The sequence below is a fragment of the Lygodium microphyllum genome, chromosome 14 (genome assembly GCF_053477565.2).
Source record: "Lygodium microphyllum isolate KBCC chromosome 14, Lygodium_microphyllum_v1.1.10, whole genome shotgun sequence".
Taxonomy (NCBI): domain Eukaryota; kingdom Viridiplantae; phylum Streptophyta; class Polypodiopsida; order Schizaeales; family Lygodiaceae; genus Lygodium; species Lygodium microphyllum.
Genome location: NC_141148.1, coordinates 62,089,354 through 62,102,515, shown reverse-complemented (window position 1 = coordinate 62,102,515; position 13,162 = coordinate 62,089,354). Strand labels below are relative to the sequence as shown.

The window sequence follows — 13,162 nt, the reverse complement described above, 5'->3', positions numbered from 1 at the left end:
TCAAGCCTCTACAATTGTTAAAGTTCTAGGATAAGGGAGCCAATTGCAAAATGGGTGCCAGTAGAAAAAAAGGAGGAATATGCTGAGAATCTTGTTTAGATGTCACTCATCGATTTGCCAAAAAGTGTTACATTATTGGCCCTCAAGTGTATCCTTACCTTCGAATTTTGGATTTTTAAATTATATTAAAACTTTTAAAAATAAAAAAATCAATATTGAACTCATTCAATTCCTCGTGATATCCCCTACATGCTCATATATTCAAATCTCAAAAAAACTGCAAAATATGAAATCGCTCACAATAATACATTTTTTTTCTTAGATGTTCTATAGTTGACTCCCTTACCCTAGCACTGACAAATGTTGAGTCCAATTGAGTTCTATTTTGGTTACAATTTCATTGAAAGCCTTAGGAAAAAACTTGTTAATTTACAAGGTTGAAGGTTTTGCATTAGCTCTCGAAAAACGTGCTCAATAACTATTGGTTCAAAACCATGAAACGATGAATGTGACTTATCTTTAATATGGAGGTCAAACATCAAGTGTAGTGTTTTCTGGTAAACTTGTTTAACCTACAATTGGAAATTGTCATGAATGGTGTTTTACTATCAAGATGCTTGGGAGATGAGTTAGAATCTCAGAGCTGATTTTGGAATTTTCACTATAGATATTGTAAACCTTCTTTCAATTTTAAAGGTTTTTTTTTTTTACTTTTCACAATTCATTTTTCATTAAACCTTGGTTTTTGGTGAACACTGCCAGTGTGAATAGATCTGAACCAGCCTCTGGTCTTTTTCTTTGACATCTTGTACACGAAAAGGTCCAGAGTGTGCAAGCTGCATATGCATTGTCACATCTATATATATTTAGGGAAGAAGCACCTTCAATCGCCATTACCCTGAAACCTCTTCCAGAGGTTGATAAGCGCCTTCGTCATTACGGACCTGCTTTTCCATGTGCATGTGTTTAGTCAGTAACAAAACATGTGTTCGAATGCCGAAATTCCACGTACATGTGTGGAGGACATAAGAAGTGATAATCAACCAATTAGGACTTACTCTTCTCAGGAGATGGTGATGAAGAGAGCCAAGCACTTGAAATGCATCCAGACCATACTGCCCAGCAGAAAATCCCTGATTAGGTGAAAAAGAGTTGGGGATAAAAAGAGCCAGTTGATTATGACTGACTGGACATGCATTACCTGTTGCTTTATCTTCGTATTATAGCAGTACCATGCTGAGCAAAAGGCGGTAGTTATAACCAGAATGCTGCATAAGAAAACATTAAGGGCCAATGAGAACCTTGTTTATGCCTTCTCTAAATAACCACTGTTCTTCTGCTTACATTAGGCTCAACTTCCCAAAGTTTCCCCCTTTGTGATTTGTATCATCTGGTTGAGTTTCTGCCATACAAGCGGCTTCAGAACATCGAACTTTTTTGGAGCTTTGGGTAACAAGAGTTTAAAAGAAAGTGATTGCACAGAAAAAAACAGGAAATGCAGTAACCATTAAGTCTGAGCTGGCAAGTAGGGAGACAACATAAATGCATCTGGGACCATGTGAGGCAAACGTTTGAAGGGGAGAGGCTTAATCACTTCCCAGCTATTTGACCAGCTGACTGATGAGAACATTATTGCCACTTTAAAGCTTTGTATATGTTTTGACTCATGTATTGTTGAGGCTCATTGTTGTGCACTTAGAAAGACATTGCTTGTATCATTAGTTTTATAGAATTTAATGATCTCACAGACAGGTTCTAAGAAGTAACCTCTCACTTTATCCAAATGAAGCATTGGACCAGGCCAAAATAGCTGCAAATGTAGAAATTTCACAAGCTAAGGTTACATGTCTTTGTGTGTGCACCAAATAGATTATGGCTCAACACCCTTGATTTAGGGATTGTGCATCAGAACCTTTGTGCATAAACGAATTGAATAGTAATGTGTGCCAATTATATTACTCGGAAAACATCAAAATGGTGCAAGGCTTCCATAGCATAGCTACAGAGTCCACATCATATGGGAGTACAAGACCGCTCATCTGGGGCAAATGGGGAAAGAAGCCAAGGCAGGGATGTGTAGCACAGTCAGGGTTGCCATTCCATGTGAAAAGCAGGCTATAGTGGACCTAGTGTGAAGGAACAGCTGCTGACAAAGTTCCTGTGCCATGAAGGGAGTGAAAAATAGAAGATTAGACCTCCCCCAAGGTGGCACATAGCAAAGGGCTCTCCCCCTGAAGACCAGTTAGCAATGGGCCTTCAAGATATGCCACCTTGTGAGAATGAGCTCCCACACCTCAATCACAATGTCCTCCTCTGATCACTGTATTGCTGGCCAATTTGTGAAGTGTTGATAAGGATCTTCCTTAAAGTTTCCTAGGAACTCACCCAAGCCTTTACCATGAGCTAGGATATAGGGGCTAAGTAACACTAAAAGAGAATCTTGCCATTGAAAAGAGAACAGTTGTTAGTATTGTGGATCTCCAGTGTTTACTGCAAGACACTTAAGGTTGTTGTACCTAAGCTCAAGTAAAAAATCTTACCAAGTACCAAAATCACTTCATCCTACCAATGCTCCTTAGCATATTGATTGTGTGTGCTAGAGAGGGTTTCCTCTATCAGCTGAGCACGTGTCTCCCTGCAGACCTGGAGTGGAAGCACCTTTTTCCATACTGTCTGGCATTGTAGCCCACCAGATTGGTTGTTCACATAACCATTGTATTTGTGATGTACTTAGCTACTCTTTATAGAGCTCCTTGTACTTCATATTTTTCCTTGGGGGGATTTCCTCCAAGGTGTTATTAATAGAAAATTTCTTTTCTCGTTAAAAAAAATACATACCACAAACTTTGCAAAGAAAGAAGGTAATTGGATCATAGCCATCAATTGGCATTGATACCCTCACTGTGTAAGGCATCTCCTTGGACTTAGCACCTGAAATCTCAGCAAAATAAGCTATGAGCACTGAAGTTTGAAACTTCTCATCAAGCTGCATGAGAAATATACAAACTAGATGAGAGAATTAAGTCTTTCTGAGGACTTCAGTAACGCAGCATACATTCCCAATTAAGTTCTAACATGTTGAGTATCTCTGTTCTCAATGGCTCAACAGTCACAGACATTCTTGAGACTTTGACTGAAAGACCATAGGGTGGTTCGACCTGAGCAGAATTTCAAGACAGTAAGCTCCAACACACCTTGAATTACTCACACCTAACAACATAAAAATACAGCATCTTACATGAACCAGTGGTTGCATATTAGCTGCAGCAGCATTGGATGTCTCATAAAGAAAGAGATTTTTTTGGCCGTTGGCAAAGCTGATTTGACAAGAAAAAGCAGGTTTGTTAGAGTTTATGCCAGTAGATCATCACAATTGAATGCTGTATACTTTAGACATACTCATTGTGTATTTCAACCTGTAGTTGCAGAGTGGTTTATGGAATCCCACTTGTGTAATTCCATTTTTAACCTGTCATTGGCATCCTCAACTCTCAGTAAATTATAGGCTTGATTCGATGCCGCAAATGCTTTATATACAGGAATGCTTAACTGACATACCCATGGCTACTTGACTATATATTATCCACTACAAATGCAACTGAAAGTTTTCACAAACAATATACCTCCAAACCTAGCCATTACAATATAGCCATGCAGTTGCAATTTATATATGACGTACCACCTCTGATCCGCTTGGGTTGAACCCAATTGATATATCAGGAACTATCCGAGGCCCACGATCACTACAGTTCAGAGCAACACTCATTTCTACCCTGTAATGATCCATAGTGGTTGAGTAAGATTAAGATCATCAGGTTTCAATGCATCCACAAGTTTCAGTTAGATGCTCTTTCATTGTTATCAAAATATTACAATTGACTGTCAATGTTTGATCTGCTGAGGGATCATGCTCTTTGGGTAGTTGCAATAGCAAAATAGTGGTGACTGAGGTATTCAGTAACCTTTAAACTTTTAGTTTCCACATTAGCATGAGTAGATCTCTTGATATGAAGAAAGCCAAATGGCTCTAAAAGAGACTTCAGCATCTCATGTTGCAATGGGGAAGCTACTACTGGGTAGAAGATTATCTATGTTTGGAGATGTTTCAATCAGAACATAAGCGTCTGAAGTTAATGACAATTTTCAATCGTCAATAGATGGTTACACTAATTGCAGATATGTCCCATAGACTAGATGGTTAGATGAAGTGAAGATATGCCCCATAGACTGGTTAGACAATAATAGTCTGGAAAAGGTGTACTATTTTTAGGTCCCATGGTTCATGTGCCCTACTTAATATAGTCGCATAACCCTCCCTCCCTCCCTCCCTCCCTCTTCCCTTTTCCTTGATATGATTTAGTAAAACTGAAATCATGAAGAAAATGTACACTGCCATGGAAATAAGGAGGAATCACATGTATAAGCATGTCTATAAAGAAGGGGACGTATAATCACTCCTATGAGACGAAACAGATATAGTATCAGCTAAATTACAAAAGGAAGTCGATGGATGATAAATTAAACACCAGCTACACGGAAAAGACAACCAGCAACATGAGAGATTTAGGGACAACCAAAAGTTGCACTAGTGTTGTGCACGAGTGTTGGACCAGGTGGGTTCTATTGCATACACTTCCCTGAAGAACTCCCAAGCAAGCTGCTACCAAACAGAGGAAAGGGAGGAGTGCGGCTACAAAGGCAGGGAGCAGCAGAGACAGTCAAGTGGACGAGGAAAGGAGCAGACAAGCGCGAAGGCAAGAGAAGGGATCTGGGGGACAGGTCAACAAGGAGAGGGGCTGTTGTGACACATGGCTGGTGGCTGGACAGGCGGCAGAATGCGAGAGCTGCCAGGGGATGCAGAAGCTGGTGGCAACACCAGGGAGACGGTGTGAGTAGGAGGCAGCAGCATCAAACACTGAGGCCACGGCACACACAAAAAAGGTACGGGGCTGTGAGCCATGTGATGCTCGAGTGTGGTCGTGACAAGTTGGTGTGGTGCTCTCAGGTTGAAGCAGAGGCCGCAGCTTACGAGAGGAAGGAGCTTTATAGTCGCTCACCAGGGACCTAAATATGATAACTGGAATATGAACATATAATATATGTTTTCCCTTCCACACTATACTACGTCCCCCTAGGATCTAACCTATACATGAGATACTACACAATCCACATCCATCAATATAAGGGACTCGATATAAACTCACCTCCTAGTCATAGAGAAAAACAGGCTCACCCTTGAGTTTAGGAACTACTAGTAGTCCGGGTCAAAACCATGTCCCAAGGGTTAACGTCATGAGGATATGAAATTATATTGCTTTGCTCAGTATCTGATTGAAAGTTAATCAAATGTGCAAATGTAACTTACACAAGTGAGGTGTAAGTTAATTATTTCCCAGTGTGGGACCTAAGACCCCAAGATATCAATTGGTGCCAAAGACAAAAGTTATAATAAGTTATGCTTGAAAGGTAGTAGGTAGTACCTAGTGTCAACCCAGACCAATTTATTGGCCACTCATATCAGTGGTGACATTAGAGACTAAGCATTAATTATTTAATTAATGCCAATGCAATGGTCGATAACTGCTCAAGAATACTTAAAAGACAAATTATTGGCTAGTGAAATCAATTTTCTAAGCACTAAAATAATTTTGTCGAAGCATTAAAAATTTTATTAAATTAATTTTTAAAACTATTATTCCAAAAATTAATTTAATTAGCTAGATAATGCTAAAAAATGAATTAAAAGATTGCTATTTGGCAAAACTTGCCCATGCAAGTGTAAAAAACATTTTGAAGTCTATTCTAACCATTGAGAGAGAATGATGTTGTTAGAGAGTAAAGACATGCTACTAATGTGATTTGTAGTTACCAAGAATTAGTCCTATAGCATCTGACAACAGTTTTGAGCCCTCTTGGTATTGGTGATAGCAGCCTAAGGTCTTTCTAGTGCAGGTGATAATATACAAGAGGGGGCAACAATCTTTTTGGTGGTCTTAGGTCGTAGATGACAACTTTCATGGCTCTTTGAGTAGGATAGCAATAGTTTTTCAACATTTCTTGCGATGAAACTCTGAAACTTCTCTATACAACATTCTCTCTTATCCCCTAGCCATCTCTCAAGTTATCTCAACAAAATCCAACCATTTAAGTCATGAGAGGTGGAGATATTGGAAAGTCTCTATAGTAAACTCTAATTTACAAATATAAAACAGAGTTTGACAACCACCTTGAGATGTGTGCTCAAAATTGAGGGCCTAGGACTTGAATTCCAGCAATTGAAATTGAGGAATTCAAGGAGATTTAAGAGGCCAATCAACCGATGTCAAATTTGGAGCTGAATTTGTCTTTCAAGGAGTAGGATGAAGACCAATTCCCGAGCAAACCAAGGGGCAAATTGGTTTGGAGGTCTCTACTTAACTCCAGGTAAAATCACTGTAGGTATGTCAAACTTGCTATCAAGACTCTCATTAGAGTCATATCCTGAAGTCAATGGACCTGTAACAACATCAGAAACATTCTCTTTTCGTGTATCTCTCTCCCTCACTAAAGTATCCATGCCAGTGGATGGAGACGCATGGCTGTGTAGCCTTCTAGTCCAAGGACTTACATTGTTAGATGCATCTTGAATAGGTCCACTTATAGAAGAAGTGCATTTGCTATCCATTTTCAGCATATATGCCCTGTGAAGTATCATCATATATTGCAGTTTGCTTAGCACCATACCAAGATGCTAACTCATCAAATACAACATCACGGCTGAGCAATATCTCTCGTGTAGTCGAAACAATGCACTTCTATGCCTTTCTTTCCTGTGAGTATCCAAGGAAAACACACTTCACTGCTTTAGGGTCAAGTTTCTTCCGTTTGTCATCGAAAACATAAACATAGGCAATACTACCAAATACTTCAAATGTCGTATGTCAGGCTTGTAGCCATATAGCTGCTCATAAGGTGTCTTTTAATGTATTCCTGCAGTAGGTGTTCTATTCATAACATAGACAGCCATAAGTGCTGCTTTAGCCCAATACGACAAAGGCATATCCTTCTCATTTAAGATAGCCGTGGCTGCCTCCACAATCACTATGTTCTTTCTTTCAGCAACTCCGTTCTTTTGTGGAGTATAGCTACAAGTCAATGGCCTCCTGATCCAATACTTTACTAAGTATCTATCAAACTCCTTTGAGACATACTCTCCACCACCATTAGATCATAAGCATGAGACATAATAGTTAAGCTCATTTTCAACATGAGCTTTAAAATCCATAAAGCTATCCAATACCTCATCTTTATGCTTTAAGATGTATATCCATGTGTACCTGCTATAGTCATCCACAAAAGTCACATAGTGATGCATTATGCACAAGTCCCTAGACATCTAAGTGCACAAGCTATAAAGACCTACTGCTATTCTATGCATTCTTGGCAAATGGAAACCTGGCTTGTTTCCCAAACTAACATGCTGAACATACATGTCCCAAATCAGCATACTTAAACCTTGGTAGCCCTGTAAACAAGCTCCTTATGCTACATATATTTCAGCTTTTTGACATTTATATGTTCAATCTATTTATGCCATATATCAATGTCTCGCATACTTGCCTCATCATGAGAAAACATAGCAGTATTCAACTCAAGTATATTTGAGTCCACTGTAAACATCCTGCCATGTCTCTGACCTTTAGCAACCAATCTACATCCTCTGCCATACTCCTCTATGAAGCAACCATCTCTATTAAATCGTACCTGCAGGTTCTACTTAACCATTTGACCTATAGATAATAGATTCTTGGGAATCAACAGTACATGCAATACATCATGCAACTGCTTTTTCTTGCTATCAAGAATAACCAAAGGAACAATCCCTCTGTCATGCTGAGAATCGTCTCCAGTACATACATAGCCATTAGCACCTGATTTTAGCTCAACAAACCACTCAAGTTGTGATATCATGTGGTTTGAAGCACCAGAATCTATATACCAGACATCATCAGACTTTTCTTACCGCTTGCCCTTGTTGCATACATGAGTCATAGCAAAGAGTCTTTCACTAGTCTCAGGCTCTACATGACTAGAAGATGCATAGTGACCTTGCTATCTACCCTTATGATCAATCTACTTCTTCCAACACTCTTTCACAATGTGGCCATGCTTGCACAGTAATGGCAATCTTTATTCTTGTTTGCATTTTTATGACTAGACTAAGTGTGCCAGGATCCTTTATCCCTAGACTTAGATCTCCCCCTCACAAGGGAGTATCCACCACCTCCACCAGAAATCTCTACTGACCTTATCCATGCTGAGATGCATGCTGCTGAGTTCCTCTACCACGGCTAGAACCTCTGCCACGATAACCACGGCCTCTCTGATTAGAGTGAAAAGCTACATCTTTGCTTTTAGAGCTACTCGAGCTCATAGCCAAACCTAATTTCACTTCTTCATGGATAAGAAAGGATACAAGCTCATTAAAGTGAGGCATTTCAGCCCTAACTGAAATTGAAGTATCAAAGGAATTATATTCCGACCCTAGACCATTCAGGATCACAACCACCAAATCCTCATCATCTACCTCAATCCCAATGGATGCTAGCTAATCCGCAATAGTCTTTATCTCAGTCACATTGTCTTGAATGGACCGTCCTTTCCTATCCATTGTGTTAAACTTCTGCTTCAACTGTATTTTTCTGGCAGTAGCGGTAGTACCATAGTATCTCATCAGAATATCCCATGCATCCTTCAGTGAGCTACAATTCATTATTTGCAAAACCATAGCATCACGAGCTCTCTCAGTCCGCATTCCTGTTGGGGAGTTTGGGCTCAGTCTCGACACCTGTAACCAAGTCCCAATAGCCCTTGCCAATGAAAAAGTTCTCCATCCTAAACTTCCAGATAGCATAGTTGTCGTTGTCTAATCTATCACCCACTATTTGAGTTATTTTATCAGTTCTTTCAACATTTGCCATCTCTGCAACTCTATGTATTCAATGCAATATACAACTTGTAAATGTTCAACTCCTTGCAGTTCAGGATCAAACCCGCAATTTCAAGACAGTTTTTCTGCAGTTTCAAAAACAGTTTTCTTGCACTTTTAAGACAATTTTCCTGTAGTTTCAGAAACAAGCTGTGAGTATCCAGCACTAAAAAACACAGTCAAATGAGCATAGACCAAGCTCAGATCAGCTCAAAACATTCTATGGTAGTGGTAAAACATCTAGACATGATAGCATGTTCATGTAGACTTCATCTCCTACATATCTTGTATGCAACCAAGCTATATAACAATAGACAAACAAGCAGTTTGTAATGACCAGCAGTTAAATCCCTGTGCAAACTGAGGTATTCTTGGCCCAAAACATCCTCAAGGCATCACAGACATGTCTCACTACATCAACGATTCAATACATGATCAGAAAAGCATCAATGTTTGTACCGTATACAAGTAAAACTGCCAAATATTCTTCCCAAAGGCTATATACAACCAAACCACTGTTATAACCAACAATATTTCAATCCTGATCAAAGCATTTAATGCTCATTTACATTCACAGAACATCTTACATTCATGAATCAACATCTAAGCATTTACAGGTACCAAATAGGTGCCAAAGTACTCCAAAACTTCAAGTGTAAGCTCTCATATATACCTTTTAATCATGCCAAATGCACAAAGTCCAAGGCATATACATTGCCAAACATATCATGTACTTGTCTATCTCCAACACAAGAATTTCAAGGCTGAATACTTCCCACAATTCTAGGCAGGTACAGGGACAGTTTCAGCCTATTTACAATGGTTTCCGGGTCCAAATGGGGGTTGGTCCTACTATGATTAGCACTGCCAATAATTCTTGCTTTGTTTAGCTCCTTACTGAGCTACATAACCTTCATCATATCAACCCTTCAAGCTATCCATTTACCCATTCAGGAGCAGGCACAGATTTGCCCACGTTTTTGGGTTTGATGCTATTCTTCCACTGAATGCTCATGCAACAGAGCTCATTCAAGTGGCAAAGAACCCCCTTGAAAAGCCTCAATAGGCTGTAGGCTCCTCAGGCACAAGATACATACCAATGATCAAAGCTATGGCTGCCATTGTTGGAGGACATTTCACAAATCTATTCATTCCAGCTCTTGACTTCAGACTCCAACTCCCGCAATGCGGATGCCGAGCTCCTAGGCTTCTCAAGCTTCACGGAGTCATGGGGGTTCATGACTCTGATACCATGTTAGAGAGATGAGAGATAAATAGGGGCAAAAGAGAGAAGACAACTCTCAATCGTCTTCTTCTTCATTATACATCATACTTCCTCTAACCGAGTAACACACAATACAATGTACTACAACCTAAGTCAAGAAGTGTAGAGAGACTTAGTCTAACTGTACCAACTAATTTTATCGACTTTATTACACACACATGTCGTCCAGCTAATCTACTAGTGGATAGAGTCAGCATGCAATAGGTAGACCGAGCTTGCATATCTCAACAAGTGAATGCATACATCTTGGATGAGACCATCATGTTCACCACCGAGTTACTAGCTGTTGTCCTTTGAATAAAAGCTTTGCCTGGTTGTTTCAAGGCTTAGAGCTAGTAAAGGAAGGGTTCTTGAACCTTTTCTTGAAAAGAACTTCACAAAAGATTATTTATTCTCTTCATTTTCCACCCCAATCATGATAACATGAAGGAAACCACTTTCCATAGTGGTTTTGAAAAGTAATAGTGGTTTTGCTATAGTGTAAGATAGTTAAATCCATTGGTGTCACCACTTCAAAACTATCTTCTACATCCGCTAACACCACCATTTTAGCTCCATCATCAAATGGACCGCTTCCCTTCATTCATAGACACCATCAGCATCATTTTGAGTAGACAAGAAGTAAATGTTAAAGCTAAAAGATTTAAGATTTAAGTTTTAAAAAAAGATTATATATCTTCTTAAATCCTTTCTCAGATCGATGTTTCATTAATGGTAAAGGAGGGGCTATTGAATGATAGCATCTGATGACCATCCTAAGCTACTGAACCCTCTACCATCATCAACTCCCTGATGGGCTGTCTCCAATCTCTCCTTTTGTCACTAGACCCTCATGCCAATATCCGTAGCCACTATCGAACCCTCTTCTTTGAGTCAAGGGCTGATAAGCATCGATGCTAGCCTAATTGTCTTTAGAATCATATTCTCCTCCTATTCCCAGAATCGACAGTGGAAGTGTCATGATTGAGAGGCCAACAATTCATAACTAAGCTTTTTAACACTTAGTACTTAAGCTTTGCAATAAGACTTATGTTTTTTTTTTAAGGGGCTTTTTCAGCAACCCTTTTTTTTTAAAAAGTAGGGAGGTTACTATTTACCTCTCCTAACACTTAACCACTTATCAAAAGGTTACAAGATAAATCATCAGCTCCTATTCCTAGATAGACTTATTCGTAGCTTTCATACCTAACAACTATACCTTTGTGGTCAAAACAATGTTGGGTTTTGGCATGTGGATGCATCCCTTATGGTTGCGATAGTGGTTCTGATTCATGTATGTGGATCATAACTTCTTTTTTTTTTGCAAATAAAGTGTGGCTAATTATATTACTTCAGAATAAACCCTTGAATACAAAGAAGTGTTCATGCTCAACAGTCTAGCTCGAGCTAGTGCTGAGTCACAGATATATCAAGTATACAAGCCTCTCAAGGGGGTCTAGGGGGGATGGGGGCAAGAAGCCATGGAGGGGGGGTGTATCGCCATCTGGGGTTGCCTTCTTGCATCATGAAGAACAGGTCCTGGCCACCCCAAGTGCACATGAAGTGCAAACGAGCTCGAGACTCACCCTGCACCTGGTCCCATCAGCCGCCGAGGGAGTGGATGATGGAGGTCCAGAGCTCTGCCAAAGCCGCTTGTACTGAAAGTCTCTCCCCGCTAAAAAACCTCCTGATACCGCGCCTTCCGAATGTGCCATCCAGTAAGACTTCCTATGATCTCCCATACCTCAAAGCAATCTGTTGTGGGCTCGGGTACTTAGCAGATGGGTAGAGCCTCCAAGCTGACCACTGCGCACGACCCAGCCTCAATGATGAAGATCGTGTTCTACATCCCAACCTCATACAAAAGGTGACGGCCCTGGCTAACTACCTTCTAGCAGAAAGCTCCCCATGAGATACATCCAAGGTTGGGTCCTATACGGCAAAGAATGTGGCATGCCCCTCTCCACACGAGCTCTGCCACCTCACACAACCAAAGGGAGTACTTTGGAGTTTCTAGAGACTGCTGTGGGCAGCGTTTACAATTTCCATCCTTCTGCATCTAAGCTAACCAACTCCCCACCGCCAGGCTTCCATGTGCCAACAGCCATAAGAAATACAATACCCTCCTTGGCCTCCAACTATCCCATAGGCGGTGCAAGAAAATCCCCCGGAAAGCATCCGTGATGTTGTGCTCCACCCAGTACCAACTACGCAAAGGTGCCTAGTCCATACTCTTCTGCATCAGTACATGTTTGCCAATCTTGGCTATGTACTCCAAGAACCTCAGTGGCTTCTTGGCAATAGCAGTGGCTGGCCATAGCCACTCCCAGGGTCCCACTCCAGCTCATCAAGTGGCCTGCTCTCCCATATCCAAAGGCGCCACTCCCGAAACTCCTCCTAGAACACATAAGGGTCCAAACACCATGTCTTTCCCTAAAGGACAACTATCTACTCATCTTACTACCCTCTGTCAAGGATCAGACACCCCCCCCCTCCTGCACTGTGAAGAAAGTCCCATGTGGGGCGCCGCCCACTCTACCTACCACCTGTTGGTGAAAACCTAGTGGCCCATACCTCACCAGGCTCTACTGTCTCTCGAATGGGGGGGGTCAAGCCAATCCTGAGGTATCACAACGTCAATCTCCCTTCTCCTCAACTCAACTCCTCTCTGGCAACCTGATGCTTGCTGCAACACCTCTTGGTCCACCATCGTGTACCCCTCCCGCCATGTCTTGATGGTATGAGCCAAGCCGGCCTCCAAACCAGCCCACTGGATTTGGGGCGCTCACCAATCTGTACCCCCTCCCGATCTCTGACCAAGAGGTTCTAGATCACTGGTTGGTGGTCTATCTCCTCCTGGAAACCTGGGGGGCTCTAAATTAGGGCCTTACAGAGGCCTTGCCACACACGAAGTAGGCTACGAAGGAAGG

The 13,162-nt window shown here is 41.0% G+C and overlaps 1 protein-coding gene across 5 annotated transcripts in view; it reads right to left on the bottom strand.

Annotated features, from left to right (window-relative positions):
* Positions 1–670: 670 nt before the first annotated feature.
* Positions 671–13,162, bottom strand: part of LOC148025651 (G-protein coupled receptor) — a 191,152-nt gene continuing 178,660 nt past the window's right edge. For 3 of the 5 annotated variants that reach the window (XM_087692866.1, XM_087692865.1, XM_087692864.1), the window contains exons 9-17: positions 3,680–3,773; positions 3,417–3,469; positions 3,239–3,317; positions 3,056–3,158; positions 2,839–2,931; positions 1,345–1,402; positions 1,202–1,268; positions 1,059–1,115; positions 671–944 (exon numbers count right to left, since the gene is read on the bottom strand). In XM_087692866.1, coding sequence (XP_087548992.1) covers positions 894–944; positions 1,059–1,115; positions 1,202–1,268; positions 1,345–1,402; positions 2,839–2,931; positions 3,056–3,158; positions 3,239–3,317; positions 3,417–3,469; positions 3,680–3,773 — 655 coding nt within the window. In that variant the 3' untranslated portion in view covers positions 671–893. Of the gene's footprint in view, positions 945–1,058; positions 1,116–1,201; positions 1,269–1,344; positions 2,674–2,838; positions 2,932–3,055; positions 3,159–3,238; positions 3,318–3,416; positions 3,470–3,679; positions 3,774–13,162 lie in introns of those variants that run through there. The other 2 variants (XR_015693132.1, XR_015693133.1) reach the window with 2 other exon arrangements.